Source organism: Phalacrocorax carbo, chromosome 9, assembly GCF_963921805.1.
Source record: "Phalacrocorax carbo chromosome 9, bPhaCar2.1, whole genome shotgun sequence".
NCBI classification, from domain to species: Eukaryota; Metazoa; Chordata; class Aves; order Suliformes; family Phalacrocoracidae; genus Phalacrocorax; species Phalacrocorax carbo.
In genome coordinates this window covers 18,808,948-18,834,757 of record NC_087521.1, presented here as the reverse complement: position 1 = coordinate 18,834,757, position 25,810 = coordinate 18,808,948, and the positions used below count along the sequence as shown (strand labels likewise).

General features: G+C 41.0%; 1 protein-coding gene across 5 annotated transcripts; it reads right to left on the bottom strand.

Annotated features, from left to right (window-relative positions):
- Positions 1-563: 563 nt before the first annotated feature.
- Positions 564-25,439, bottom strand: ZC3H14 (zinc finger CCCH-type containing 14). Of its 5 annotated transcripts, none has more exons than XM_064460535.1 (17): positions 24,978-25,439; positions 24,061-24,103; positions 21,305-21,419; positions 18,291-18,331; positions 17,721-17,916; positions 16,956-17,373; positions 14,869-15,029; positions 13,652-13,752; positions 10,966-11,121; positions 9,430-9,504; positions 8,805-8,961; positions 6,853-7,076; positions 4,646-4,766; positions 3,579-3,715; positions 2,489-2,583; positions 1,464-1,570; positions 564-843 (listed from the first exon to the last, which is right to left on the bottom strand). In XM_064460535.1, the coding sequence occupies exons 1-17, from the start codon at positions 25,011-25,013 to the stop codon at positions 837-839; spliced, it is 2,190 nt and encodes a 729-aa protein (XP_064316605.1). In that variant the 5' UTR covers positions 25,014-25,439; the 3' UTR covers positions 564-836. The 5 variants fall into 5 exon arrangements, with proteins under 5 accessions (XP_064316605.1, XP_064316606.1, XP_064316608.1 ...); XM_064460536.1 differs by having other exon boundaries at positions 10,975-11,121; positions 24,978-25,207; XM_064460538.1 differs by having other exon boundaries at positions 17,199-17,373; positions 24,978-25,205.
- Positions 25,440-25,810: the final 371 nt, after the last annotated feature.

Genomic DNA, 25,810 nt, shown 5'->3' with positions numbered 1-25,810 from the left:
TTACTGCTCAACACTTTTCGTCATTATAATACCACTTATATGTGTTTACGGTCACCTCCTGGGATTCTGTTCTGCAGTGCAGGTCCCAGGCATTTTCTCAAATGAGATAATTACAAAGTGCGCCCAGCACTTTCTGTCTTCGTGGTGTAAACGGAGACATCTGAAAGCATTTGCTTTCAAGCGAAGGGGTATTTAATTTTGTGGGCTTTTTAAACGGAGCACAATACCATTCGTTGTTCTTGTTTATGAAGTATTTTTGCTCCCCTTGTCTTCCATTTTTTTTCCGTTTGAGAAAGGGTCAGGGGTGCAGTAACATGCAGGAAATGCCCAAAAGACAAACCATTCGCACTCTTCTCCCCCGTGAGCGGGGGCAGAGTTCAGTCCCTGTTTGCCAGACATCGGGTCGGTTGTACATGTTGTACCAAACATTTGCTGAACAAAAGAACTCTCCTAGTATGGTCCAGATGCAGGCAGAAGCTTTCTAAGACCTTCTGACGATACACATACTTCTTCACCACACTTAATCTTACACAAGCACCATTACCCAAATAGAAGACTGCACGTGCTTTGAAAGTTTTTAATGGAATTTAAAGTAAAACTTTTCTTACACAGACATTTTCTTCTTACAGTGTAAAAAAAATGTAAAATTGCTCAAACTTACAAACTTGGAAAATTAGAGACATTTCAAGTATGCAATCAACCTCATTTTATGAAAACAATGTATATTAAAAGTTCAAAATGCATGAATTTTTCTAACATCCTGTGCCCCTGGTGGTTCATCTTCTTTTCTGCTACTGTCCAGAGGAGGCAAAGTTCAGTCCCAGGTTGGCTCATCATCATTCACTGAGGGGAAAGAGAAAAACAATTCACCTCAGTAACAACCCCACCACTCTGTAAAGGTGATTCGAGAACTGATGTGCAACTACCCCTGTAATGATTAAGACCTCTGCAGATGAGGTTAGCTGGAGTGAAAGGCTCGAATGCTGTGACCACCTTTACGGCAGACCAATGACTCTGCTTTGGGAAGTTCGCTACCCATTTGTGAGAGCGTGGGTGGGTGCCAGGAGCAAGCTCTTCTGCCAGAAACACTCCGAGAAACATCTGCACATTTTGTGGCAGAGGCAGCTTGGACGCCAGACAAAACAACAGTAAAGAAGAGCTGATGGATTTCCAGCTTTATTCAAGTGAAGCTCAGTAAACACAACACATTGAGTCAGGATTCTGGGGACTTGGCCATACCCTAGCTGCGGGGCTCTTGTCTTGCAGTGTTGCATCACAGGAGTTCATGTTTATACTACCACAACCAAACAGTACAGAGTTCTCTTTAAAAGAAAGATGCCTGCAACAGGTCTCTTTCCTCATGCAATCTTCGTCGGTCATCTCACACACGCGTTACTCCTGCAAGTAAAGTTCCATTTGTGACGTAAACCAGGAAAAATAAAATGTAAAAACAAGTATCGCACCTGGTTTGAGTTCGAGTCCATTTCAAGGCATGGCGTGGAGGTACAGCAATCGTTGGATGGTAGAAAGTGCAGTCTGGTCGCGTACACTGGGTGTTGAATCTGCAGTGCTAAAAAGGAAAGCGGTTCAGAAGCGGCTACGCGAAGCTGGTGGAACGCCTGAACAAGCTAAGCTAGAGTGGTACGTGCAAATTTGTGTCGCTGTAAGACATATCTCACTGACAGCCAGTTGGATCCACAGCTACGACCAGTGCAATCTGTTCAACGCAATGACAGAGGGAACTCCTTCTCCAAAAGTATTAATTGGAGTTAGATGCTCCAAAACTGCCGCTGCACTGACAGGTGGAAGTTCCTTTGCTTTTAAGGGCTTACAGAGTTTAGTTTCAGTTGCTCTGTTTGTACGAGTTAGCGTGACACAGCGTTAGCTGAGACAAAGCCAGAGCATCTGGCTAACGCTACCTGTGAACAGTCCTGGGGCCCCAGCACATTTCAGCATTCTTAGGGCTTGAAAAAGCCCTAAATGTACTGGCGTGAGAACAGGTGGGGACACAGTTCTATAGAACAGAATCACCCCAGTTATAAACCCTTGTACTATATAAATCACGTTAATATACTCCAGGGCAACTGGGCACTCTCTAAAGTTCTTGTATCTTGCAGCACACCTGAAGGAAGGGTCAAGAGCCTGGAACATATTCCCTCCACATAGGCTTGTGCTGGTTAAACCCCAACAAGGCTACAAGGTGCCCTCCTCCTCCTCTGCCCCCAGCGTCCCGGCTGGGCAGATTTCTGACAAGTGCTGTGGCCGGCTGCCTGTCTGAAACTCCCCAGGAGCATCTGGTAGAAAGATTGTTTAAAATTCTCCAAATTCTTTAAGTTACTGCTTTTGCATATTCTGTTTCTGAGCTAAAGTGAGAATGTGGGAAGTAAAAGCAAAAAGCATGAAATGCGAGTGACATTTCCTGACCCCAAGTAACGTATTTCAAGTATCTTTCTAGAAAGGAAGGGAAGAGTTAGGAAATAATTCTTACTTTTGGGTGGTAAAATGGACATTCCATTTTCTTACAAGCAGGAAAAAACTTGCACAGCGGACTACTGGAAGATACAGACGGGGTGGGTAGCGGTGCTAACAGGAGAAAGGAAAAGAACAGGAAGTGAGCCTGGATCAGAATAAACCGCAGAAGCTTTGTTTTATCGAGCCTTCTGCGAGAAACTACGTTTTATAATGCACCACAGTTCGGCAAGGAACATGGGAGGAATATCACAGCGCACATCACAGTGGATCTCATCCTGGGGTAGAACAAGACCATCAGGTCATTAGTCTCCGTTCTTCACCATTTCAGGACAGAAAGTGCCACGGTCACGGCGATGTTTCCAATAAATTACGCAGAGATTCTGGTCGGCAGAGACACTCCCATGTTAAATTTAGACACCAGCAAGCCTGTTAGAGCTTCAGCTAACCAGCCTGAAAAGCGCAGGCAGTGCACTTTCCAGGAATACACGGGAGCTGCAGGAAATGATACAGGAGGTAAGCACATTGTACTCTGCCTCCTGGCAAAGTAACAAAACCGCATTGGACTATGACTAAGGGCTAAACCACTTCCTAAAGATCATGCCTTCAGTGGACTGAAGGCCCTCCACCCTGGCACTGTTCAAAGGCTCAGGAATACCAAACCCTAATCCAGACACAGCTCCTGCCTTCACTGGGTAACTTCATCCCTGAAAGTCATCTCAGCATTACAGAAAGTTAAACACAGAAGCCTGTGTTTTTAATTTGTGTCACAAGGTCTTGGTAAAACATGTATCCAATTTAAGAAAGAAATTTGAGTAAAACTGCACTGCTGGCTAATCCCTCCAGAAGAAGGGGCCGCTTGTGCCAGTGCTTTGGCCTTGCACAGGTTTCATACGGCCTCATAACAGTGTTCAGGGATTTTTCTGCTAACATTTTTTGCAGTAACACTGGATTATTCTTCTTCTTCATCTAGCTTTAAGAGTTAAAAGAAAATTAAGTCACATCATGGAAAAAATTATTTTTTCCACCACTGTCAGTTTCTGCTTCTGCACACACTGTTTTCCCTTCAGCACTTTCATTTAAATTTCAGAGAAGCAAAAGGTGCTCACCTGGTTTAGGAGGTGGATGGGGGGTTCGTCGACTGGCGTGAGTGTAAGGACAGTCTGGCTTAGTGCACTTTGCATCGTATTTACAGTTTGGATGGATGAACAAGCACTTATCGGCAAATTTGCAGTTAGGAAAAACTCTGAGGGAAAAGAAATTGAGTCATAAGCCCACACTTGGAGCAAAATCCCCGAGCAGCTGTTGCACACGAAAGCCAGAACATCACAGAAAGCCAGAGCTACAACAGGGCTTGCGCATGCGTGTTTGTCACTTCCAAAGCAGGGCATGCGGGGTAGTGTGCTAGCTGTAAGTGAACAGACCCATATTCCTTTTCCCTGTGGACACTCTTTACAGGCAGTAAATAACTGAACTGCCTCACGCTCAGCGGAGCGTGGTAGCAAGCTACTTGCTGCAAGCTGTGTTATTCTGAGCGTGCAGCCGCGGTGCAGAGCCACAAAGGCACTGTGAATTCACACCTTTGCACAGAGGGGCACAGCACTAAGTACTGGGGTTCATTTACTGAAGTGCTATTTTGAATTTAGTTATGTAGGATTTTAGAAGAAAATGTAAATGTCCGAGTACATGAAGCTACCCACTCTGGTAACATGTATCTCAAAACACAAAGGATTTTTCTAGACTGTTGATGCGTGTGGAAGAGAAGGCAAAGGTACGGCCCACACTGAAGAGTTAGCCTTTGCTTTCAAATAAAACGTTACTACACTACCATGAAATGCCACCCTAACACGTTCAAAAGCGTTTTGACAGCTAGCAGAAGACTGCCTCTTGTTTTAAGGAGACGCCAATTCTCACATCTCTAAGCAACACAAAACCACCAGCCTGTATGCTAAACTAAGCTTTCTTCTAGGTGACTGCAGCTGTGACTCTGCTTCTTGAAAACATCGCTGTGTTCTGACACACGGTAGATAGGAGGAAAACAGAAGAAGCTACAGTGTGATAATCTAGCTGCGATCCTTACCCTAACAGACTTCTACTGCCTTGGAATATTTACTGACAGAAGGGAAATCTGTAGCACCAGAATAAAAAACAACAGGTCAGGCTTTGCACTACTCACTTGCAAGGTAGTGTGGGGTGATGGTACACACATTCATCTCCATTTTTACAGGCAGGCCAGTACTTGCAGCGCTCAAGCACTTTCTCCTGTTTTTGCAGCACATTTAACTGCTCCATATCCACTAAGAAGGAAAGAAAAAAGTAAAAAAACCAAGCTGGGACCTTTATGACTCTGTATGCAATTTAGCGTACACAATATAGCACAACTGAAATTCACAATATTCCCTATTCTCTCTCTCCTTTCAACACAATTCTTAGTAAGCCTCTATTAATCAAAAAAGTCATGACAGTAACAATTTACGTACGATCACATGATCTCAAGAAAATTTCCAAAACTACAAAGCGAATGAAGTCACATTGGACTGATGCTGCCTTTTGGTGATAAAAGATCAATCTTGCACTGTTTATAAGCAAAATAAATTAGTTTTCTTCACAAATCCAAACTGAGGTGTGAAAGTCAAACATCTTGATCAGATGAGACAAAGATTCATCAACTGAACCTCAGTTACGACTGTTCTGCTGAGCCATGTGTTAACAATAGCTATGCTCCCTTTCTCCAAGATATTTTTGGCTCTAGAAAATTATTTCAAGAGGTAAAGTAAAAGAATCGACTTTTACACTAATCAGGTATGATCTATCAGTACGGGCACACACACGAAAAAAGAACCACTTTCACGTAATTGCTCCGACAGATACCACATTCACTTAAGTTCCCTGAACCCAGACTCCAAGAAGTATTTTAAGAAATTCCAAGCTGAAACATTCAATACACCTTCACAAGGCTTATGGGAACGCGGGACTTTCACCTTCTCCTATTTAACATTTTATCCAAAACCTCATTCTGCAAATTCAGGCAATTAAGCATATACCCTTCGCTGCTGTCTTATTTTCCCAAACCTGCCTAAACCTTTGGCTTTTCAAAGCTCTCCAGGACTGCTAGACTTGCCTCTTTAACCTCACTAGTGGCACACTTGCTCCAGCTTCATTCCACCCTCAGCCTTGTTTACGCCTTCTCCTTGCAACACGCCCAAGCCAAATAATGCCACCCCATCATAAAACCGCTCTGCTTATACGAATTGCTTCCACACCAACCTGATCCTTCGTGAGCTTCAGTCACAGCCGAGCTACTGCTGGCTAAGGTAGCTCATCAAATAAGAATCCCTAGCAGAGGTGTAACTACATCAGCAACAGTCTCCTGTACCAAAGCTTCAGTAAGGGCTATAAAAGCGACTATGCTAGTAAAAGCACAGGGTAGTACTCTACCATATATCTCATTGTAGTAGTAAAAACATGCCAATGGATATATAACGTTCCTTTCTTCCTCAAGCCTGCCTGATATGAGTAGTACTTCTGAAGCCAGTGGCACTGAAAGGACCCGGATCTTAAAGATCTTTGCTTTTCCTCTGTGGTTCTCTCCTAATGGAATTACACATTTACAGCTGGATCCATGAAATTTCAGTTCTCTGTATAGCATCCAATATTATTCTTTACTTAGTTCAGAAAATTTGGACGTCCTGCTACTATGGAAAATAAAGGTCTTTTCATAAGAAAACCAAAAAAAATTAATCCAAGCATGACCTTAGGGCAAGTATCCAACAGGTCTATGGCAAAACAATATCCTCTATATTTTTCACCACCGATTCAGCATTCTAAACAATTCAAACACAGGCTTCAGCAAGCTATTTCCCACGTTAGTCAAAAGGTATCCTGAACATACAACATTCAAGTAAAATCACACACTGTTTAAGTTGTACTTTCAGAGACTCTAGCAACTGGACTCTACCTACACCCTATACTTAACAGGCTCCTTTCGATATCACAATTCGAGACAGAAACATTAATACCAAATGGCGTATTTTTTTGAAGTTTGCCACAGCAAAACATTCATCATAAAATCTCCTGTCCATCAGCATGGGGACGAATGACAATGGGTCAACGAGAAGCGCAGATTTCTGCAAATGTAGATACAACTATATTTTCAAAAGAAAAAAAAAAAATTCGCCAATACTGAAATGTGTGGAGAACTACCTGTGTGCTGTATTGCTCTAGTTCATCAAGATGAACTACCACATTTCATTTGCCTAAAGAACGTTCTAATTTGAAGAATAAACACCATCCCTTTGATTTCTCAAGAACGCTATATCTGAGAGTTCTATCCACCATCAAACCACCACATGGATGTTGGGTCCTGTTGGTAAGCGTCATTACCATCACAGCTCTCTAGCTGCCTGGTTACAATTTGCATCTGCTGTGCTCGAAGGCCTTTTAATCCTTTGACGGCACACGTATTTTGGGTAACTGGCTTTAATCCTTCTGTTATACACATATCTTCCTCTTCTTGATCAGAAAGGTATCCTGGTGGGCTGGGCACGCCATCCAGTGTCACGATGAACTTGGGACTAGCAGGTTTCTCTGGCTGTGCAAGCTGGTCTCTAACAAAGAAACGTAGGGAAAAATAGATTTTATGACTCCAGCGGTTTGAGTAAAAGTGAGCTGCGCTAGTAGCTAGAAGTAGTACAAGCTAATCTATGGAGAGTCATACAGTAACAAACCTTCCTTTAATACTACTACTAATATACTCCAGTGAACAGTTTGCCTTCTATTCTCTGAAGCACTAAAAAGAAACACAGCTTTCAATTGTGTACAACAGAGAATTTGGCAGGCACATTTCAGTTTGTTGCATTCTGCTCAACTGAGAGAGCCTAAAGTTCATTTACAGATACAGTTAAATAAAGGAAAGTGATTAATCTTTTGAGGAATTTACAGTTTTGAGGCAAAAAATGCGGGCAAATACCATTCTTGGAACGACAAACCTTTTAACACAAAACACAGCTGTCTCCTCAAAAATACCGAGCAGTGCATTATGAAACAGTGAGTGTAAAAGTTTTTAGGGCTAGTAACAGAAAATTGAAATACTGACCCTAAGAACTTTGACGCTCAGCCTGATTGAAAGATCAGTCTAGACTAGTATCCCGTATCTGACAGGAGTCAACGTGGATAAAAGAGGCAGTATAAGAACAGGGCATGCACACGTTTTCTCTACTCTTCCGCTCTCCCACGCATTTCACCCAAGGGATCTCCTGAATGGCCTGTGATTCTAAATATTTGGAAAGACACTATAGAGTTCTTACTTTGACAGTGATAGTATAAACTTTGCTTCTCTATGAAATTAGGCTAAAAGCAACTACAGTGTAGAATGCCTTTAAGAAGGGAGAAAAACAACACATTAAAATATCACTAGCTAGAACGTTCAAGCACTCAAAAACTCTTCTATTCATAGGCAAAAATGTACCACTCTCCTGTAGCACAGTCACAGTTTTCAACTGTGATGTTGCAAGGTTATCCTTTTCAGTTTGTTCATTGTTGGTTGTATTAATGAACACAAGCTGTTTAAGCCGCTCACGGAAAGGAAACATTAGCAGTTTCTCAAACACGACAGCCCACAGCAATAAAGTACATCACATTGTTTGGAGTGGTTTTTAACTCTAACAGGTAAGACACGTAAAACTATTTGGTAGCAGGAACCATCAAGGCCTTTAACAAGTTAAGAAAATGACTGTGCGCTGGCCATTGTTCCTTTGGGAAATTGAAAAAACACCCACCACACATCATTTGAACCTGACATGAACTTTAAGCTTCTCTTGGCCAAACTCATCAGCGAGGAACCTTAAACCACTTGTCCCACATGCCGCTTAACCATTTGTTGGCTTGCAGAACGTGCTGGTTTCCCCCCAACACTGGGAGCTCAGGATCCGCTATACTTAATGTTGGTTAAAAGACATTTCTTAAGGGATGTCATCTCAGGGTGGGACAGGTGTAAAACTAAAGGCAATTTATGCAACGTTATTACTTAACTAAGCTTTCAGAAATCAGAACAGCTATGACAAAAAGAGCGGTACTTTTCAGTTCCTCCTTCTTCTTTCTTGCAAATCAGACATGCTCACGCTAGTTGACTGTGGGAATTATTTTCCATTTAGAAGGATTTTTGGGAGGTTTTTTGCCCCTGCTTTTTTTCCTCTGCTATTCAATGTCAGTCCATTCTCCATGGTGTCAACAGATCCTGACTGGACTGACAAAGCACAAGTATGACTGAATGATTCCATCTAAACCACAAACAAGCATTCTGACCAATAACAGTCCTAAAAGTAATAACTTTTTACCGTGTCTGTATTAGACGTCCTGAGAGTACTCGTACTGCCTCTGTAGCCCTCTTTCCCAATTGCTGATTCTGCGGCACTATTTCCTCTGATAACTTGGGCTTCTTCAGGATAAATGACCTAGTATCTGTATGGACCATAGATTCTGCATCATAGTAATCTGAATTGGGAGGAAAATTACATAGAAAAGAAAAAAAACACAGGTTTAGTTGTACTCTTAACTTATAGCATATTTTTAATATCAATTTAAATGGCCAATAAGCTAATTTTCTTTTGTTTTAATTTCTTACTAGTAGCTTCCAGAAAACATTTTTACTTCCTTGCTTAGTCCACAGAAGTGGATCAACAGGAGCCATAGGCCATATTAGGCCAGACCAGGAAACTTTGTTACTGCAATAGCTGTGCTGAAACAGCATTGAAGGGGGTCCACACACCCTCAAAATCTCTTAGTTTTTGAATACCTACTGATGTAACACTTTTCTTCCTTAGAAACGTAGAAACTAGAAGATACTAGAAATCAGTATAATTAGTTGAAAAGGAAGTTATATTTTAACATTCACTGACCAGTAGTGCTCAATTTGAAAACTAGCCATTTTTTATTACGGAATAAAAGATCACAAGAATTAACCTTGAGTCACTTGCAAGGGATCTTCGATCACAGGATCCATCTGGAGCCGAGAAGAGAGCTCCTTCTGTTCAGCTCCTAAAAAACCCAGTAATTAGAAGCATATTTTACTGGATGTCAAAATGAGACTATGGATTAAAGACCTGAAGCATACCCTTCCAATTCCTTTGATTAAGAAGAAACAACAAAAACCTCCACACTTCTAACCAAAAGAAGCCATTCTCGTTGTTATGAACCCCTCTCTCATTGTTTCAGAAACAGTAACAAGTTTTCACCAGCCAGATGGTATAGCAATAGCTAAATACTGAAAGGCTCTACTCTTTCCCATCATCACTGCTCAGTACAAGCTAGGTCTATGGGCATGGCAACTCACACAGCCCAAGTTCTTCCTCCTCATTTGTAGACATGTTGATTACTCAGACAACACCCACACAGGAAAGCTGCTAACTACAAGGGACCACTTTATGCTCTTCTTAAAAATGTTGAAACAAGTCAGAGTAGCACTCTCCTACATCTGCCTTATGGTTTGAAAAAATTTATTTTGCTTTCTGTAGGTTTCCGAAGCAAGCTGTCATTTCCACTTCAATGGCAAAAGAGAAAAAATATTTTGCATAAATATTTTCTGTATATTAATTCAAATTCTTATGTACTTCACAATTCCGACTATTTTATATTGGCAGAAAGATTCCAAATACACCTACATGAGACTCAAAAAATAGATTATTTTTTTTTTAATGGCAAATGTTTACCATTCCCTAACGACTGTGAGCTGATGTATCAAAGACCTTACTCGAACCACATTTTACTCAACAATCTAAATAACTAAACACTTAGCAAGAGTAAACTAACTTCTTCTTACAGAAGTGTTTTTCCACTGTCTTATTTCTATGATTCCTTGTAATTAACACAAACACACATTTCTTTCTTTGTAACGAAACCATGCTGGAAAGACAGTTTGATTGCCTTTACAGAAGTAAAAATAAAGCTTACTGTTCACACAGTTATCCTGGTATCACCTGTCCTGTAACAGCAAATATAGTACTCCAATATTTACACACAAAAAAAATACATTGGAACTATTTGTGTGGTAACAGTATGTCAGGAAAAAACCCTTTAATACTTCATATGCTGCAAAATAATTCCAAATGTAGAGTACCTTAACTAACACAAGCTTAGTGACAGAATTACTCCTACAAGATACTAACAAAAAAAATGCAAAGGATGGGGGAAAGGGAAGTTATCCCAATATAAATGGATAAATTTGCTTATGCAAAATTATTCTTTAGTGATATGCCAGAATGCTGTACCACCCTTTGCTTACTGATCATTTCACTAGGGGGGTGTGGGGAGTGGGGGTGGGGGGAGTGTGTGTGTGTATCTATCTAACAGCCATGCTTTAGAAAGTTTCAGGTTTTCAGGGCATTTCCACATGCAACTTTTGATGCTGACTTAAAAATTAAAAGCATTTCTCTTCTCTGCTCAGCCTGTGGTAAAATGACATTCCCTGGTATAAATTTTTAAAGAACATTATCAGATGACCTTGAATACCTTCAGCTGTCTGCTCCTTTGGCTCTTCTACTTGAAGCTGAGAACTCAGAGCAGGCAGTCTGTTTTGCACATGGATTACTTCTAACTGAGATTCTTCTGGGCTAATTCGGGTTCTTGGTGCAACTGGAACAGTCTGTTTCTGTGGAACTTTACATAAAGAGACAATGGTAAATTATTTATGGACAACCTGATCATACGGCAGCATTATTTTTACATACAGTGCTAAAACAACTCCAAGAAATTCCTACACACACACACACACACACACACACACACAAAATCCCAAGCATCTGTCTCCATAAAAATCATCTTTAGCTACCTGTAAAATTTTTAGTGTGAAAGCACATTCATGCATGTGCGTAGAGCACCCTATGAGGGGCGCACCCTGTGCATCCTCAGAACACTTACTTGTAAGACAAAACAGCAGGAGAAGGATTAGGGTGACACCATTCCTCACCTTCTACACATAATTAATTTGGTACTTTTGTATGGTATTGAAATATCTTTTCATTTCACCTCTCATATAAATAATCATGGATTATCAACATGTACTTTTCACACAGTGCCAGCTACCCTGTGCTAAGGTGCTTGCAACTAGAATATAAAGCTCAATGACAGGAGAATCATAGCATTATTTAGGGTGGAAAAGACCTTTAAGATCACTAAGTCCAAAACCTAACGCTATCAAGTCCACCACTAAACCATGCCTCTAAGTGCCAAGTCTACACGTCTTTCAAATACATCCAGGAATGGTGACTCCACCGCTTCCCTGGGCAGCCTGTTCCAATGTTTGACAACCCTTTCAGTGAAGAAATTTTTCCTAATACCAAATCTAAACCTCCCCTGGAGCAACTTGAGGCTGTTTCCTCTCATCCTATTACTTCTTACTTGGGAAGAGACCGACCCCCACATTGCTACAACCTCCTTTCAGGTAGTTGTAGCATGATTTGGGGGTAGCAGGACAACAGGTTGACTTCTTTACTTGGCTTCTGCTAAGACCATCATAACTAGTTGTGAAAAGCTAAGCGTAGTCTTCCCTTGGCTAAATATCACATCCGCACCCAACAACTTCTGACACATACAACTAAAAGGTACCACTCAGTACTGGATTTATCATTTACGATCTCACCGTTTTGTTTTACCTATGTATTTCAAATTAGCTTATTTCCATATTCCATTCAAAATACTTTAAAAAAATACATGAGATATTACCTCTGAAGAGGAAGAACCTGCATGATAGTTCAGATAAAATTCACAAATCACCTCTGTATTAAAAAAAAGTGGTGCTTTTTGGTGTCTCCACTGAAATATTCTCATGTTGGTAAGCCAAACTACAAGATCACCACTATTAAAAAACAATAGTTTTAATTAACTTTAGTATTTTCTGGCTATGTTGTATTTCCTGCCATATTGCTATGGACACACGAAAGAGCTTCCTACATCACCTCAAAGTACTGTTCCCTGTGTTACTGCTTTTTCCACGTATTAATGAAGAAGCATCATTTTCATTTAGAAGTTAATTTACTATATTAAATATATTTTGTAAGTAGTCAAGCAATTCCATAATTTACTAGAACTATTCCTAGTTAATTTTTCTTCAATTCTAAGTTTGGCAATGATCTTTATTAGTCATCCATACAATTTATTCTGTTTTAAAACCAGCTCACTCTATATCCCACTTCTAACATGCATGGACATCTCCAATTCAAGAGCCTTTGAACACTGAAAATTCCACGGACATCTCAGACCTTTAGATCTACTTATCAGCACTTGTACAACCTTGAAAATACAAGTAATAACAAGAAAACAGGGAATAAGCTCATGATGACCATTTTGTAACTATGTTAATGTAAACAGAAGATACATGTTTCTTACAGTTAGTTTGCGGGTTTTCAGAGAGAGCAGGCAAGAGTCTTTCAGTCTTGCTCCAGATGGCATAAAGTGACGGTTCAGATTGCTTAGTGAATGTTCCTTCCCTGGCAATGTGCAGTGCTTCCTGCTGACAATGCTAGTTTATTACCACCCAATGAAATGAAAGCACATGAGATAACAGCTGGATTTGCCCTTTTTCAGCAGAAGTCTCTGCTAGCTAAGAGAACTGAATGCCTACGCACAGGCAATGGCTCAGTTGCTGTATCAACTGCAATTCAATACCTAAAACCACTGAACTAAAATTGCAGCCTCGCTGTTTAAAGACAATATGCACTGATATATCAATTGGTATATTGCTAGTTATTCTGCACTTCGATTACCTATATCCAATGCATTTTGATTTTTTGCTGTTTGGCTTTATTCACCTCCTCTCTCAGAAGGAAGGAAGACCGTGCAGAAAGGGAAAAAAAGAGCAACCATTTAGATCAAACAACCTGCCTAATAGCTAACACTTTCTCCTTGGCAACTATTAACTTCAGAAAACTTCTGGCACTTCCATTTTGTCTCTACACACTTTACAGACTTGTTAGCTTGATTAATATATTTTAAACAAATCTTTCCTCTCTTGTTTAGGCTTTCATAATTCATCACTGAAGATTAATGGACACGGAAAATCCCTTATGTGTGTCACTGACATGAGCTATTTAACATTCTGTTTTATCTCTAAGCGCTATCTTTACCTTGGATTTGTAAAATAGGGCTTGGAAATATTAGAGCTTAGCACAAACAAAATAATGCTAATTACCAGTGGAATAATTGGTTGTTTTTGTAACCGATTCCTGCGCTTCGGAGATTGCTTTTAGTATTAAATTCTTATTGGCCTGTTTTGAAGGTGGCAATGAAGGTCTAAAGGAGATAAAAAAAAAATTATTTGTACATAAATTGCAGCAGGAACTGTATCCATGTTAAACACAGGTATTTCAACAGATTTAATGCAGTTATGCATAATACTGATAGAAAAAAATCGTCATCTAAAATTACTTTATTTGTATTTGTTTTCCTTCTATTCTCTAATCTATTCCCTGGTGGACAGGGATCCATAAAATACTCTCAAAAAGGGAAGTCCAGAGGTGTGATTTCACCTCTCCGCTTAAGTTGCTCTAAAACCATGCTGCACCTGAAAGGCACAAACTCTGCCATTCATTTCCTCCCACCTCTGCCCCTCACAAGCCTGTTGCTACGCTGCCCCCGGGAGTAAGATCCAGATGACAACTGACTCTATCAAAAACATTAGTTACAAAAAAAGCTTTCTGTTTGTCTTTGAACATCAACAATAAGGAAGTTTAAATGAGATAAATGTGCTGTGGTGCTGAAGATAAATTCAGCAAAGTCTATTAGCTTGAAACACATTTTATACAAGCTAGCACTGTAGATGAGCAGAACCATCTCTTCCATAGTTTAAATGTTCTTCCTCTTATTGTTGAAAATCAGACACAAACCACTGACGTACTTTGGCTGACACCTAACATTCACACAGAATTAGGGAGCAGGAAAAATAAAAAGGGAAAAACCTCTCAAGTCTTTTGAAAAGTTAAAACCACCTTAAAGAACAAATGCTCATTGGTTTGAAAACTATTCCTGAAATAAGAACAAAGCAACTAAAACTCCTGGAAAATTATTTTACTACATTTACCACATTAAATTACCAGAAAAATAGACTGAAACACGCCAACATTAATGTTCTTTTGCCAGTAAACTTTTCCCAAATAATGTAAAATTTCACATTCCATTGCAGCTTATGCACAATAATAAAACAGGTTACAAAATCAGAGGAAACAAAGTGGTGTAAATAGTCATCTCACCCACAGAGCTGTGAGATAGTACAAAAAAAAAATAAAAATGGCTTACTGAATTTCATCAGTCAATTTTCAAAACGGCAGTTTTCCCCAACTTCCACTTTCAAAGTTTTTGTTCATTAAATTCATTCTGGAAACCATACAGAATCACTGAGATCTTAAGTACCTTCTTTCTGGCTTTGCAGGTACAGACACACTGCTGGAGATGCCTCCTGTTCGCAATCCGTAGTCTTCCTCCTCCTCCTCATCTTCCCCATCATTACAGAACTTTTTCACTTTTACTACTGAGCTTACAACAGGCAACCGTCTCTTCCTGGAGCTTTCTTCCTACAACAAACAGAGCAGCCAAAACAATTCATTTAGCATAAAACATGTATTAATAAGCCAGCAAAGAAAATATTGCAATTCTACCTATAGCCAGAAGGTGGAGAAATTCCATTCAAGTTGCATGAGTCTAGGGCTACTGTGCTGTCTGCAGAAACAAGTGACAGCACTAGGGAAGATGAAATTCAGGCATATTTACACTGAAACATCTCATTAAAATCGTAACTGTAAATAGCGTTTAGAAAAGGAGAAGAAAAAAGCCTGAAGTACAGACAATTTATCCAACATCTACAGAAAAAGCAGGGTTTTGCAAAGTAATTCATACTACCCTTCAAGATGCACCTCTTGAAAGTCTGATAAAGTGAAATCAGTATGCATTACCTTCTCCTCTGTATTAACTCTAATTTCAGATTAGTGTAAGGATTAATTTCTAGCAAGGTGACGTATTCCAAAGGACCCTAGTAGCTATGCAGAGCCAGGCTGGTCCAGTTTAGGCAGTGTGAGGTCCCTGTTCTGACACAGCCATTCACCACCACCACCACAGTGCATGTGATAGTGACAAATTTAAATGCCAGGCTGCCTGAAAGGATAGGAGGAAGCGCACATCAGTAATTCCTCGAGGAACCATCACTCAGCACTGAACTACAGAGGAGCACATTGAGGCATCCGGAGGCCAGGTTTGTACACAGTACCCTTTAAGTGTTCCTGTGTCCTCCAAGGAGAAAGAAATACCCTAAGGGACAGACCTGGACTACACCAATACAGAAGATTCATACAGCAAAGAATGCAATACCTACAGAAATGACCTTCTTAAAGGTAAAACTTCCCAAAGCACAAGAGCTTGTCTAAGAGAAGGTAGAATATAGTAAAGGTCCACAGTTCTAAGAAACACTCCTGAAAAATCCCTCTTCTGGACATTATTCATGAAATAGTAACAGAAGAAGATTGCCACAAGACCTTTTTCTAACATTTCCATGGAGAGATGTGACTGTCATTCATCAATGACTTATGTACGGCCTTAAACAAATCACTATTTCTCACTATATTCTCATGCTCACTTCCGCATCTTAAAAAACAAAAAAATCAGCACACATTTTCATAAAGCATTCTAGATTTCAAAACAAAATTCACTGTCCTTTATACACAACTAAGTCATAGCAAAAACAGAGAACTATACAAGCAGTAACAAACACTGACACACTTGGAATACAAGGTATGTAAAAGTCCTGCTGCATTACGACATTAGCAGCCATAACAATCTTCATTCCTCTCGCAAAGGGCTCTTAACTGATTCATATGGATAGTCTTAAAGCTATCAGCTAGGGCTATCACCCTGCCTGGCTTAGTCTGACCTCCGAAGTATGCAGGGCAGAAATCACCTTTTAGTTTGTCCTTGTACAATACCCATCCCAAAAAGTTCTTAAATGCCATGGTTCTAAATAATTAATAATAATAATAATTTAAAAATCCTAATAAGCAATATATCCAGGCTTTAAAGACTAATCTATATTTAGCATAGGTATGAATAAACAGCATCCAAAAAACACAGATTTACAGAACCGTGTAAAGCTGGAGATTTACACAGCGCTTATGGAAGGTCATGCCCTTCCAATGATCTAGAGATCAAGGCTATTACTTCTGATTCATCACGTGCACCATAATAATGTGCTAACCCATTAGTCCAGCTCAATATGGCATGAAGATGTACAAACTAATTAACTCTGAGATGCAGCAACCTGTCAGGTGATGATGCTAAACTACGCAAGCTTTTTTTATCAGGGGACCCAGAAAATGAAATCCCAAAACGACTGCTATCAGTGACAGATGTCCTTTGATTTCTCTGAGGTCAAAATTTTACTGGAAGTGTACGTAGCAATTTAGGTTCCTAGCAAGTGTTGCAAATCTTGCAATAGTTCAGACCGTACTAACCTCACTGCCTACTTTATCAGCACTAAGTTTGGAGGTGGGTCTGTAACTCTCTGCTAAGCTGCCAAACGCTTCTGGATTGCACAGCTGGCCTGTTTCCAAAGACCTGCAGCTTTGTGTGTCTAACTGCCGGCTCCCCTGTAAGTTGCCCTGCTGTGACAATCTGTGCACATGTATACTGGCATCTGCACTCCTGCTAGCTGGCGGTCGGTAGATTTCAGTGGAAGGACGAGAACCATAAGTTACAGTTACAATAGGTTTCTTCCGTGACAAAGGATTCTCCTGCACGAAGTTTAAGTCTTCATCAATTAGATCATCTGGTTCAGGTTTAATGTCAATTACAGCTTCAGAAGGTGACAATTCCCTCAAAGGCTTGACTGTAGACGTTAAGCGGGATGCAGAACCATCTTCACAAGACTGCCTGATAAAATAAGAAATTGCCAGCTATTAGCTCATCTGCAAATACAGTTCTGGAAAATGAGAACTGTCTTTTAAACAAAACCAGCAGGGAAGAATCATTAAGGTATTATCATTTATACAAATCTAACACACTGATAGCTGTTTTTAGTTTGCTTAATTAATCTAAACCCATCTGTTGCTTAAAGAAACGGAACTGATTTAATGGTTTCTGTGCTACAAATTGTAGCAGTGCTTTACCCTTCGTAACTACTTTGACCTTTCCAAGTATCTGTGCGCTTCAGAATGACCACTACAGTCACACAACTACTAATGTCTGAACATGTGTTAGCAAGTAACCAGAAGCTTTACCGTGAAGCAGTGTTCCTTTGCTCCTGTGAGCTCGTTGAAACTCTCGAGTCATTTCTTTCAGTCCGAGTGCTGGAAACTGCAAGAGGTGGCAAGATATCCTCACGCCTCCTCTCATCACTCACACATGAACTGCTTTTGCTGGAAGGAAGGTTGCTCTCAAAGACATTAGATTCTGAAGATTTTGCACTAGTTGGTTCTGTGGAGACAGGTACCTTTCATTTTTACATCAAAGCACAGCAATTCAGGTTTTTCAGTACATGTAGCTAAGAAACTACAAAGTTTCTTAGTTGTGCAAAGTTTCAAAGTTGTGCAGATCTGAAAACGCAACAAGCTGAAAGCTGTTTCAGCTGAAAACATCAGCAAGAAACATCCAGAAATAAATTCTGGAGTCAGAAATGAATTCTTTATCTCAAAATATAAAGCAATTTTCTAAAGAGTCAGGACCCAAAAGACCATATAAATTGAAAACTAACAAAACAGTCAGCTAAGATCTTTTTTTAAACTCATTAGAAACGCAACACTACACAGAAAAGAAACCTACTTTCACTGAAAATTAACTTTCTTACTTACCAGTAGTCACAGACCGCAGCTTATCCAAAACCCCATGGAGCCTGAAATAGATGGGGGACAGGGAAGGAAGCAAAAGAGAAAAAAAGGAGACATAGAAGAAATTTATCTTACATTCAGAATAATAATCTTTCAGAAACTAACTGCCCTTCCCGCCCTGTAACAAGCATCTCATTTATATAAGACTTCACTTTCCACCAACTGACTAAACCTCAAAAGGGAGGCTTTAAGTATCTTGCCTCCAGCGCATCTTCATACATGCAGGTAGGGTATTCATCACATCATCTACTTTTAGCATTTAGTTGGTTGACATAATTAAAGCCAGTATTTTCCACTGTTTCACTACAATCAATAGCGTGAGTTAAGTGTCTTCAAAAGGAGTGATTCAATAAACCGAAGTTAGAAGCCTGAAGTATAGCTGAAAATTTGACTTCACATATCAAACTTTATTTACACAGCAAAGTTAAACATAATTGTAAATACAAACCTAAAGAATATACAATTCACAGCACTTAACATACTCAGGATTCTTCCAGCACGCTTTGTGTATACCAACAGTATTCTCTGAGATATGTTAGTGAGTAAAAACATTTCAGCAAAGTGCCAAATTTGCTGTTTACCTGTGAAAAAGGCACCAAGCTGAAGCAATGCAGAAAATCAAAAGGCTATAAAATAATGCTGTTTAAAAAGAAACACACATTACAGTGAAAAGAAGGAAAAAATGAAAAAAGGAAGAAATAAAAATCCCAACACTTAAATGCATTTCCCACTTGGAATTCAAACCCGGTCATGGGCACCTCCGTAATTTAGACTGAGTATTACAAAGGAGTTAAGGAACAAAAACATTGAAAACTGGGAAAAGACAGACTGCATGTGAGTATAATGACAGCTTCTCAAACCTCCTTGTGAGTTTTCACTAGAACACTCTCAAAAGTTTCGCCAGCTGAGCTCTGCTGATGCCTATCAGTTTTCACACTGACCTCAAGATAACTGTGACCTGACACTTGGTTCAGAGTAAGAAGCTTTGGCGAACCAGCAGGATTGCTGGGTCTGCACAGAATTGCTGTGAACCTTTTGCTAGATGACCCCAAATTACCAGCTACAGAGGCAAACCAAGGAAGGCATAACTTGTTGAGTATTGTATTTAGGCACAGACCCAATGCTTAAGAATGTAAACATTCTTGGTCACCTTTAAAAGAAATAAAAGCATGTAAAACTCCCAACTACAATGCTACTGAACTTTTTTCTACCAATGCTCTTACAGCTTATTGCATAGGTTTCATCTTGTCTTCTTTTCCATCATTCGTTTAACCAATACCTACTTTGTAACCTGATAAAGCACTCCGAAAATGAATTTGTATTTATAAGCAAATGTGGATACTGAATTGAGAATAAAAGACTCACTACAGTTGGAATTTAAGCAGGTGTCAAAACCAGCAGGAGGCATAATATCTACATGTAGTCGATATCCAGCTCTAAATATATATATTTAAAAATATATATATTCTTGACTTCTCTTCCCTGCTGAAATTTGCTTTCTCTACACCTTTATTATTTTTGTTCAATAGAGTTCTAGTTTCATTTACAAAGCCAGAAAAGCTTTTTCTGCTACATATTACAGTGTTATTTCTTACTGTATTTCAGGATTCAGCCAAAACCCTAGTACTGGAGTTACCCTCATCAGTTTGCAGACCTCACTGATTTGTCTTGATTCCCAGAGGAAGACAACTGCATGGCTTACTGATACAGTGAAACCCAAGAGTCTTGCCTAGGCAGGCCACAAGAGGGAACAAAGAACACAGATGCCTGTGAATTTTTTTAAAAAGGGGTGCATGCTTAATTGCACTCATTTCTTATATTTTTGACAAATGCTGGGAAAAAATGGAAAACTTTGAAAGCAAACTCAAATTATACCCACACAAGTAACAGTCACATGAAAATCCATCAGTTCAAATAGTTAATATAGTGAATTGTAATAGCTGGAACTAATTTTCACTTTTTGTCAATGTTTATGGTTTCTTTACACACCCAACTTCTAAAATGTTCCTGTCTGCGATTTAATAGCATAAAAGCTCCTAACCAAATAAAGGGGAACTTGACTGATCACACAGAAGAAATACTGGCAAAGAATGTAATCAGTCATTATGAACATTTCAAAGGAAGTAAACTGAAAAAGCAGAAAAATGTAGTATTTCTCTAATCTATACAAAACAAACTAACATTCCTTAAAACTGTATTAGGTTAGAGACACAAAAATAAGATTAACTTGAAAAAACACAAAACTCTGAAAGCAAGAAAAATCTCTGGAGTGAAATATTTGTTTGGATGCTCTGAAACATGGAGTTAATTACAGGTTTACACTGTGAGCCAAATTCAGTATTAGAAAATGCATGAGAAATATAATGGCTAAGACTGTCATGCAGCATAGCATAAATTAATCCACACTGTCAGGAGTTTAGCAAAGAGTTCATCTGTTGCTAATTTGTCCTGCTCACAATAATTCTGGGAAATAAACAGCCTAAGAGGTGGGAATACCTAAGCTTTTGGTGCTAAGCCATGTCAAAGACGGTACACAGAATTAGACCCACTGCTCATCTGTCCTGATATAGTAATTCCCAAGCACAACAGCCATCCGAAGCACTATTAGCATAAAAGCAAGGAAGTTTGTCTTTGATGAACTATTTTACATCTAACTACAGTGAATAACACAATCATGCTCACAGTGGGCTTTTTTTTAAGTCAACATATGGCACTTGCTTACCTTCATTCAAAAATTTCACTGGACTTATGAGCCAGGCTTATAAGCCCTTCAGTCCTTTGCCACTTAATTATCACTGCAATAGCCTAACTGTTGACAGAGTAAAAATAATTTACTTATTAGTCCTTCAACGTAAAAGTTTTGATTAATGTGAATTACACAATGGGAAGATAAGTAACTTCTTAAATTCTCACGTTTCACTTATAGAAAGCATCCGTCGTTAGTGGTAAGAAGTGTCACAAGTAGCTTACAAACGTACCAGACAGTAAACCTGACAGTATTGTTTCCAAGGAAAAGGGAAAGGTCTTCTGTCATCTGCTCTTGACTCTTCTTATTGGCCACCATAACCATAATATAATCGGGGAGCTCTTCATCTAAACAGGAAGAGAAGTAAGTTGTTTTGAAGTACAATAAATCATAGAAGACATTGCAAACATCCTTAAACATGTAACCAGATTTTTTTTTCCAGTTTTAATATAAAGACTCTGCAGGCAGAGGATTAGGTAAGGAAATTAACAAGACTTCCATTTCCTCTGAGGTTCAATACAAGTTTCAGCTATGAGTGAGGTCACAAGAGCATAAACTGAAGATAAGATCAAAGTATTTAAAAAGTGAGTAAATGAAACACAAAAAGGACACAAGAAAGCCTCTCTGCTGTCTATATCCTTTTACTTTAACACTAACAATCATCTGCAATTTTCATCACATCAAATACTGCCAAATGTAGCACCTTATCCTTGTCAAATTTCCTTTAGTTGCACAGACCAAACAGATAAATATCGCCGATTTGTGCATTAAACAAATCAGTAGTGTATTAATGTCAGATTTTCCATCTACAAAAACAACGAATATCAGGCCTTTAAAAAACAAAAACTCAGCAACCCTAAGACTCCGATTCTCTAACTCCATAACATATGCAATTTCATACACTGTAAGAAATCCACTCCCAGCTGGACCGCTCACACAGGGTACGACTACTCATCAGAATGGATGGGAAGGTGCTCAGATTCTGACATTAAAACATTAAGGGTTTGAGGAGTTTGGTATTTGGCTTTTTACTTTGGCCTAGCTCTGATCTACTCTGAAGGACTGCATGGTGCCTTTGCTGCTCAGGGGCATTAGCTATGCTTCTTGAGCACATATGTCAATTTAGTTTAATCAAACACCTCATGCTCTCCAATACCACATGAACATAACAATAGTAAGTGAAGATAGTTGGGAAATACACTTCAAATTGTGATTTTGAACAAAGGCACTAATATAGCTGTATTCATTTCATCAAGTTAAGTTTGTACAGAACAATAAAAAGACCTAAAAAATTAAAAATTGTAAATAGAAATACTAATCAAAGGAATTGCCTTTCTTCTAAGTCTATGCACCCTGTAAACAATTCACCTGTACTCTAGACTACAGAAATAACATTCATACACTGCACCTGTGCTCCACTATCACTACTCAAGTGTTCCAACATAACACATTCCTAGACTGAATCCTAACTTTTTTTTGGTGTGGTGGGTTTTTTTTTAACGTAAGCTACACATTGCACAAGATAGAAGTGCAGACATTGTATGCTGGTCTTGGGAACTGCCTTCTGAATACAGGGAACAGAAAGAAAAGGAAAACAGAGGAAGAATAATCAGCCATAGCTGGGATCAAAGATTATTAGTATTCTACCAGCATCTTGGTATTAGTGATAAGAAAGACTTTTTTCAGAAACGCAGGAAAAAGAAGGCAAAGAATCAAGGACCAAGAAATTGAAACCTGGAATGACAGTAGAAAATCAAGAATGAGTTACTACAAAGGCCAACTTTTGAGATGGTGAAAAAAATGACCTTACAATGAAAAAATTCTAAAACCAGTTCCTCAGCACCTGCTGAGTTCAGAACACAAGCTCATAGGTAACTTCCTTCTACAGAGTCAGTACATTTTGATTCTATAAATACAATGGCCCCCTTTAAATAGGAAAGAAGATTAATTCAAGATCAAACTACAAACTTTGAACTTGGTCCTGCAACTCATGGGATCTCTGAACTAAGCTCCCAATTCCTTTCCTTCACCTGAAATACAAGAATCTACAGACAACAAGGCAGTTGCGGACTGAAATATTCTGCTTCCAACAGAACACTGTGTTAAGTTACCAACTGCTACCACTGTAAAAAACAGCTGCTTTTAAATGCAGCATCCATTTAATCCAGGATTCAGGAGGGAAAATAACCAAACCAAACACAAATATTCACATAGCTCATATCTCTTTCCTCATAATCCAAAATAAATTCTCACCATGCCTCTAAGATTCACTTGCTTTATCAACATCACTTTGATTTATCAAATCTGTTTCATCAACAGATTAGGATGTTTTATCAACATCAGCTTAATGTAGCTCTTAGTCTTCCCCTTAACAGTCAGGCTCTTATATTTTGCAGATTTATCCTACTTGCTTCTTTCTGACATGGGCTTTCCACCTCCTAAAACAGTCAGTCAGCCTATCTCTGTCTTACAATAATAGCCTTTCTCCTAATGTTGACAAATGTCTCACCCTGAATTCAAAAGGCTGTTGAAAAGATGCCTAAGAAAGACTGACTCCATCTCAGAGTGGTCAGGGGTAACTGCTGTTATATTTGCAAGGATCTTGCTTTACATAATATTTCTCCTTGTGCTTCAAAGAAAGTTCCTTAAATATTCACAGACACATCACTGTTTGTTTTTCTTTCAAATCCCTTGCCCCCACTTCTCCTTGAAAGGGGAGACTGTTAGCCTTCTTAGTTATTTCATTTTAGTTCTTCACACATCGATGTCCCCGCACTGCCCCCTCTTAGGCTTAGACTATACATATCTTGTGAAGTAAGTCTTTTTTCTTTCATGCTAGTCCAGCACTTCAGAGAATTCATCTCATGCTTAAGGCCGTATGCAGTAACACAAGTAATGATAAGTAAATATGCTGTTCCATTAACTAGTTGGTTATTTCCTAACAACCACGAACCTAAACAAGATTGCTAGACACGTGATAAAACTTACCAACATAAGCCCCCAGCTCCTGCAACTTTCCTTTTATAGCACCCTAAAAAAAATAATGAAATAGCATTTAAGGGATGAATGGAGCAACAAAGTATTTCTAACCGCAAAACAGTGTGAGGCTTAGCAACGTTCTCCTCATTAACTTCGAATATGACGGTTTAACACGTTACTTCTATTCTCCACTGCTCATGACATAAATTCTGTAATAGTGGGGGACTGACAGCAGAATAACGGGAATCGCCAGGAATCTCACCCTCTGCCACAATTTCTCTACACCAGCCCCTGGTGCCACCAGACAACCTTCAAGTCCCAGCTGTCCCTGTCTCAGCAGGGACCATCCGGGCTCATAAGAGGCAAAGAAAACGTATCCCGGATGGTTTGATAAAAGCTAGTCCCCGGCTCAGCAAGGAAAAAGAGCCTGCCAGGATGTTCAGCCTGCGACCGCCGAGCGGGGCCGCCGACCAGCCCTGGCGGTACCGGGCGCTTACGGCGGCACGGCCGGCTGCGGCTGCTCCCGCCGGCAGCCCCGGCGCAAGGGCCCGCACCGCGGGCGGCCGCTGCAGGGCGACGGCTCCAGCTGCGGGGCAGAGGCGGCCGCTGCCCCCGCGGTACGGCAGGGCCGGGCCCCGCTTCCCAAAAGAACGGCTCTCCTGTCCGTGCCCTCCCCGGGGAGCCCCGAGGCCGAAGGCCGCGCGCCGCCGGCAGCTCCGGGAAGCCCCGGCCCGGCCGAGGGTTCGTCCCGCCGCTCGCTCCCGCCCGGGGGAGGCGCTGGGCGGTGCAGGCCCCGCGGCACCCCCACGTCCGAGGGGAGGCCAGGGGAGCCCGGCGCCTCAGCCACCGGCCGGGCCCGCCCGCCACCAGCAGGGTCAGGCCCAGCCGCGGGCGGGGAGCGAGCGACCCGGCTGCTTCTCTCTCACCCGGATCTTGCGGCTGATCTCGGTGCCGATCTCCATGGTCGCGCAGCCCCGGCCCCGTCCCGTCCCGTCCCGTCCCGTCGCGTCGCGTCGCGCCGTTCCCCTCCCTTCCTTCTCCCGCCGCGGCCTCCCGGCCCCGCTCCCGCCGCAGGCCGCGCCGGCTCCGGAGCGCCGCTCTCGCCGCACAGTGCGCGGCCTCCGCCTGCGGCGCCCCCTACCGGGCCGCGGTGGGGCCTCCGTACCGCCCCAGCCCTGCCGCGGGCAGGCGGGGCTGCTGGCAGCGGGTCGTTCTACGGCGGGGCCGGCGCTAACGGAGAGGTAGCAGGTGCCTGGGTCGGTCTGACGGCCCTCAACAGCTCCCGCCTTCTCTCCGCGCCCCCTCAGCGCCAGCTCGGGCTGCGCAGCCTGCGCGGGGTGGCGGGGAGCCCCGGCCGGGGAGGCTGGGCCGCCTCGGGGGCGCCGGGGAGCCCCGGCCGGGGAGGCTGGGCTGCCCCGGGCCGTCCCCGCCGCTCCAGAGGCCGCGGCTGCGGCCTGCCTCGCTCTGCCGGCACCGGGCGGCCGCAGGCGCTCGGCGGTCTGGCCCTGGAAGAAAGGAAATAAACTTATCTTCTAGATTATTTCCACTGGTTGCACGGCAGAGGCTGCACTCTGAATTACTGAAGTATCACACTGAGCCTTTTTTAAGTTGCCGCTCTCTTCATTCCTGGTTTTTAGAAAACTGGTTTGTAAAGTCCTGCTACATGGCTCAGAGTGAGTATGAATACCACCAGATTAACAAGGTTATTTTGACATTAATGGCCTTTCTTAAAAAGTACAAAAATTGAAGATGTAAATAT

Excerpts from the sequence above, each read along its gene's own strand:
- ZC3H14 (XM_064460535.1), bottom strand. The coding sequence starts at position 25,013 with ATGGAGATCGGCACCGAGATCAGCCGCAAGATCCGG. Across the intron at positions 24,104-24,977 it reads AGATCAGCCGCAAGATCCGG|GGTGCTATAAAAGGAAAGTT; the intron begins GTGAGAGAGAAG and ends TATTTTTTTTAG. Across the intron at positions 18,332-21,304 it reads ACTGTCAGGTTTACTGTCTG|GCTCCATGGGGTTTTGGATA; the intron begins GTACGTTTGTAA and ends CATCTATTTCAG.